Consider the following 6,487-nt stretch of genomic DNA (forward strand, 5'->3'; position numbering starts at 1 on the left):
ATGTTTCAATCTTTTTATGTACCTTATGTAGATGTTGCTCTATTTACATAATGTACATTGTATACATAACATAATGTAATGGAGATCATGGAGGGCTACTCAAAGGCCTACTTGTGATTCCACCAACTATCTACTGACAAGATTTCACCCTCCCATTACTGTTACATGTGTTAAACATTATATTAATAGTGTCATTTATTACACAGAGTTGTTGATTAATGATAAAACTATGGTCCTTGTTTTATTTATTACCTCTGGTTTTATCTGGGCTTGAGTGGGCATATCCAAACTACCTGGAGATCCATACAGTTCTTGTGCCTTTTCAATCATTTCTTTGGAGATAGTAATGTGTCCAGAGTTGATTTTATAAACCAAGCTGTGTAGATTAAAAAATAGTTCCTCAAGTTGCTGACTTACTCCTTCTCCTGAAAATAAAATATGGAGAGTTATAAATAATAATTATTTGGGATAGTAACAATGTTACATGCCAAGGCTGGTGCTATGAATCGCTTCTCTTTCATAACCACTGCATTTCTATTGCTGCCTCCTTTGTGTTATATGGTGCTAATTTGCTCAAATATTTATATTACACTGTAATTATATCATCTTTAAGAAGTAAACATCACATCTGATTGTACTTGTAGATAAGGTTGTGATTCACATGCTGTGCTTAAATAACATTCTGTCTTCTTGATCAATGTATGAAACGATAATCTCAAATCAGCCAAAACCCATTGATGAAATTAAAGTGATGAAATCAAGTGTGTATTATTAATGTGTTATGTTTATGTTTTATGGACTCCAAGACCTAAGCCTCAATACCCATACTGCACACCTACATGAAACGTTGCCATAGAAAAGCAGCATCTGTCATCAAGATCCTCACCAACCAGGCCGTGCTCTTTTCTCGCTGCTGCCATTAGGTAGAAAGTACAAGTGCCTCAGGGCTCGCACCACCAGTTTCAAGAACAATTACTACCCCTCAACCATCAGGCTCTTGAACAAAAGGGGATAGCTACACTTATTTAAGGACTTTGCTATATTGTTATTTCATACTCATTATTTATTGCTATTTACTTATATTTGCATTTGCACAGTTTGCTTACAGTTAACAGTTCCTGATGTTTACAGTTACTAAGGTTTGCTAAGTATGCCCGGGGAAAAAGGAATCTCAGAGTTGTATGTGGTGACATGTACGTAGTTCGATCTTAAATTTTACTTTCCACTTTGAACATTTTCCCACCATAATCAAACTTGTGTGTTGGCAGCCAGCTTTAATAGGGTTAGCGAGATTCAATAAAACATAGGGTAACTTTCACAAAAGATATGGAAATTCTCAAATTGAGTTCAACATTATACAGAAAAAATAGTCTGCTACGATATTGACTGCCTCAGACATAACCCCAAGGTCAGAGAATTATAGGACACAAAAAAAAAGCAGCCATTGACCTACGTCCATGCTGACCATTGTATTCAATATTAGTCCCATTTACTTGCATTCGTTCCATAGCCTTCTTTCCCATTTGATCTAAATGCTTGTCTAGATGCTTGTTAAATATTGTGAGACCTCTTCAGGCAGCGTAAACCAAATTCCAACCACGCTCTCTTTGGAAAAGCTCTCCTTCAGATCTTCTGTAAACTTTCTATCTCCCACCTTTCAACTACACCCACCACCAAAGGAAACAGATGAAAAGTGTGTCTGAAAGGGAAATCTACCACTCTTTCACACAGTGAGTTCCAGGCTGGTAGAGGTCTGGAACTTGCTGTCTGAGAGGGCGATGGAGACAGAACAACACATATAAAATGCTGGAGGAACTCAGCAGGTCAGGCAGCATCTATTGAAAGGAATAAACAGTCGATGTTTCTGACTGAGATCCTTCAACAGTTGGAAGCAGAAGGCTTTATTGCATTCGAAAAGTTCTTGGAAAGTGCTGTGACCTGCAGGACTATGGAACTGGAGTTAAAAGGTGGTATTAAGCTTGACAGCATGAAAACAATGACTTCCTTCTGTGTTACAAGTTATCTATGATTCCAACCACCTATGTGCCTCCTTATCCCAGGATTTGTTCAAGTGAATCAGAGCTGTATTAACTCCATGTTGCATCAGCACAATTCAAATCTACAGTTCAAATAACATGAGGTTTGAGAATATTGTGGCTGCTACCCTGCTACAGGAATGAGATGCCAATCAGTACACCACCACTAACTGACACAAGAACAAAGCTGACTGTGGGTCTCAGTGAGTGAAAATAAAATGATTTTGGGTTAAGAAAAGATACATTGCCAAGATAATAGCATTGGATCAGTTAGGCCTGAAAGTTTAGCTGTAAAGAATGCAGAACTGAGTACAAGACATTTATTTGTATAACTGGAACTTGTAGAAAGCTTAAGGATGCTGAAGAATTGCATTGATCTGATATTTAATTGTAACTTTCAAGGAAAAAGCAGTCCAATGTATTTTGTACAGCACTAACTTTAGGAATGCAAGATATTTTTGGTTTCTTTGTTGCATTACTGGGGTCACTGACATGGTAGTTACTGGTACCCACTGTCAACCTTGTTACCTTTTGTTTTATCGGAAGTTTCAGCATCAGCTGTAGTTGAGGTTTCCAACTTGTCTACTATTACCCATTTTCCTTCCAAGGTGAACTTCAGATGACTGGGAATGGGAAGCTATCAAAATCACAGAGGACATCAGAAGTGCCATGCATAGCTGTGGGAAGAGACTGAATGATGGAAGAAGGAATAGGACAAAATGTTCTGTGGGTCTAGGACAGGATGAAACTAGGAGTCTTTTCAGGGCAGTTCGGCTTGTAGATCCTAGGGAGACGGTAGAAGTGGGCTCAGTGGGACGCGTTCACTGAATAGGGTGATAGGGTCCAAATGATAAGAAACTACAGGGCTGATTTCACATTAGAGCTGAATAGAATAGGCCTAAGTGCTCTGAAGTATGACTGTAAGGTAATCCATTGGAACACATATATTCTGAATAGGCTTGTTTGAGTAGATGATAAAATGGAGAATCTTGAACTGGGGGGAAAGGCTTAAGATAAAGAAGCAGAGAGTTTGGATTTGGGTCAGGAGGAATTCCTTCAATTGTGAAATTCTCTGATACTCAAATCAATGAGTGCAAGAATCAAAACCAAAACTAATAAAGTCTTGGGATCTGGGGAATCAAGGATTATGGGAAATGTTGGTAAATCAGCCATGGTTGTAATGAATGATGGATCAGGTCTGAAGGGCTGTGTGCCTAATCCTGCACCTATTTTATAATCTTGCTTTCAAATGGAGGGAGGGGAGAGGGAAGGCATCAGAGACTGTTTTGTTTATACAGAGAGTGGTGGGTGTGTAGAATGGGTTGTAAAGAATGGTGGTAGAGGCAGATACTTTACGATCATTTAAGAAACTCTTAGATAGGCACAAGGATGAATGAAAAATGGAGGGTTATGCTGGAGTGAAGTGTTAGATTGATAGGTTGAAAGGTCATCTCAACATCTTGGGCTGAAGGGTCTGTACTACGCTGACTGCTCTGTCTTTGAACACTAAAACTTTCAGCATCAATACAATACTTCAATGAGATGCCTGAATTGTTTCAGACTGTTAACAACAGTACTTATTATTAACTACTGTTCAACATTTTTGATCCTATTTTTGATATTCATTGCTGTTATCTGCGTTTTGAACCTTTAGCTCATGAATCTGTTGGCTGATATGTCGATAAAATGCCTGTAGATCATTCTTCTGTTTGCTTAGCTGAGAAGCAAGGTGAAGATTCTGGTCCTCCAGTTTATCAAACAAAGTGTGGACATTAAAATCCTCCAGTTCAGTCTCCTGTTGTCTTTTAGCTGTTAACAGACAAAATCTGTAAGATACTTAAAATTCTTTTTCCACTGAAAAACATTTTTAATTGACTATATAATGCAGTGTAGCTTTCATTCTATACAGGCATGTAACCCAGATGGCATCGTGATGGCAAAGTATTGTAGTTCTGAATTCTGATATTGGTTCCCTTCCCAAATCAATTCAATGGCAATTTAACCAAACAGGAAGAATAAAGAGCAAAATCTACAAATCTGTGCCATCTTTAGTGTCCTTGAGCTGCTCCATAAACTTCAGCCCACTGAAATACTGCTCTGACATAGATGAGCATCATGGTGAGCTTGGACCATAAGGATCTAGCAATACGATCCGGCAACACCTAATATTTTATGAGTAAATCATGCATTAAAGCATTTAACCTGGGAAGATACTGCTTGTGATCATTTATAGGTGCAACCATGCATAAAAAAAGAACAACAATCTGGACACCAATTCACCTGCATGCAACTGCACTTTTGTTGATGTCATCTGCATAGCTAATAACATGTCATGTACTGTGTTTTCTCCATTCCAGTATAAACTGGAGCTGATAAATGCAACTTATAATTGTCTCATTCAATAACTGGTACTCTGGCAGGTAGCATTTCCCTAGGTAACATTAGGACAGTTGATGTTCCCAAATCCTATAGTTAAACCTGAACCCAAATGCTGAACATCAGTCCTGATACATAAAGAGTATTTACTTTCTGAGCAATATTCTTTTAAACATAGGAGTACTGATAAATAAATTAACTCCAAAATTAGTAAGTGAAATTGATTGCAACTGTAGAAAAGAAAACATGGCATGAGACAAAGGGGGTAGAAGAGAGGATTTGTTTTGTCATTACCTACAACGTGGGTTGACTCCTCTTCTGATTCTGCTCCTTCTCCAGCACCTCGAGGCCCAAGAGCTTGGTAAAAATCCAAGCTAAGAAGAAAGATTACATCTCTCGTTACTGCCCTGAGCTAAAATTTAACCCACAGGAAAGAAGCTGTTTGGGTGCTGTATTATTCTACGTCAAAACATACATAAAATATACATATTTTGCTTTGTATAATTAATAAGTGACACTCCATTTGTGATTCCTCTACAAGTTGCGTGAGGTGAAAGGTAGTTGACCTGATTGACAGGCTCTACTAGTACTACCATCAATTGACCGTGTGTTTGGTGGTGAAACAGGGAATTTCACAAATAGAGAAAACACACTGTACCAGTCAGAGTTACTGTACATTAGGGCACCAACATGTTGCACAACTGTGCTATCCTGTAGCAAAGGCTTTCACAAATTAGAAAACATCACAATATTACTTTGCTATCCAATAGATGGAATATTTCAGCTCCTAAATGCTTCCTTGATAAATATGCATCTCCTTAAATATTAAACAAAATCATAGCACTACTTTACAAAAACAAAGGTAAGATCTTTTTGGATTTCACCTCAATCTGAACTATATGGTGCTATTTCCTGTTTAGTAGATCTGTTTCCGATTTAGCTCACTCACATATCGCTTACTAATTTAGATATTTTGCTTACCTGTCTCTCAGTATAACATATTCAGGTGGGATATAAGGTTCTCCCAAACTGCGCCACTTTGGCTTCCACTGCTGCATGGGGTTTAATGAGGACTGTATAGGCTTCAACATCAAGGTGGCCATTGTGAAAAGTGTAGTCATCACAGCAAGGACACTAAGAGTGCCTGAAGCAAAAACAGCAGGTGGATGTCAACCGTCCCGTTTCTTGTCAGTTATCAATGATTCGCTGAATCAACCATATAAAGATTTAAGAACTGGCAAAAAAGTAGTTATCCTAAAACACTGATCAATGTCAAAGATATATTATTAAGTGCTTAAGTAGCACCATATGCAATATTGTTTCTTTAAGACTTAATGGCCTTTAATGTTTAGTTTACATATTTACAACATATAAATATTGTAAAATTTCTCTCTTTTTTTGTGGAAAACACAACTATCATATGCAAAAATGAAAGCTCTCTCTCACTGATTTTCTCCAGGTCCCTTCCAAGGAACAGCACAAACATTTGCATGTGTGATGTTTGTTGCACATCCTAATAAATTGGGCTCATTGATTATGTAGATGTAATATTTAACTATTAGCTCTGCCCGCACTTTTAAGGTCATGCACACCCTCAGGAAATCCAGTGAATGTCATGGTTTATAAATTTCTCTGATTCACAGCAAAATTAATTGTGCAGGTCTGCCTTTAGTCAATTACTGGCATCATTTGTTTTATTACTGGGGATGCATGGGATTGATCTTATGTGGGAGATGTGCGTTGAAGAAATGAATGACAATTAAGACTCAATTAGTAAGGAGGTTTCTCAGTTTCCTGTTTATACCTTAACTCCATTGCCAGAAGGTATTTTCATTCACTGGGGCTTTTTCTTACCCACTCACCAGTGTCAGTAGTTACAGTAAATAAGATTATAATTATGGTGGAATGGTCCTCGCAAAAATATTCACGCATAGAGTTATCTGGGGGATTGTTGTCAGGTCTTCTCAGATTGGATACTATTTCTTAAAGTGAGGACTGATAAATTCCGGAATTGCATCATGTCTTTGATAGATGGCAAAGGAGGACTTTGATGGATCTCAAAGACCCTCTGTGGG

General features: G+C 37.9%; 1 protein-coding gene across 2 annotated transcripts in view; it reads right to left on the reverse strand.

The window, feature by feature from the left end:
• Positions 1-5,642, reverse strand: part of LOC140185086 (uncharacterized) — a 68,452-nt gene extending 62,810 nt beyond the window's left edge. For both annotated transcript variants that reach the window (XR_011882492.1, XM_072238343.1), the window contains exons 1-4: positions 5,394-5,642; positions 4,707-4,786; positions 3,685-3,845; positions 253-425 (exon numbers count right to left, since the gene is read on the reverse strand). Coding sequence is in view for 1 of the 2 variants with exons in the window: in XM_072238343.1 (XP_072094444.1) it covers positions 253-330 (78 nt within the window). In the remaining variant the exon portion in view is untranslated. The remainder of the gene's footprint in view (positions 1-252; positions 426-3,684; positions 3,846-4,706; positions 4,787-5,393) is intronic.
• Between the last annotated feature and the right edge of the window lie 845 nt (positions 5,643-6,487).

The sequence above is a fragment of the Mobula birostris genome, chromosome 20 (assembly GCF_030028105.1).
Source record: "Mobula birostris isolate sMobBir1 chromosome 20, sMobBir1.hap1, whole genome shotgun sequence".
NCBI lineage: Eukaryota > Metazoa > Chordata > Chondrichthyes > Myliobatiformes > Myliobatidae > Mobula > Mobula birostris.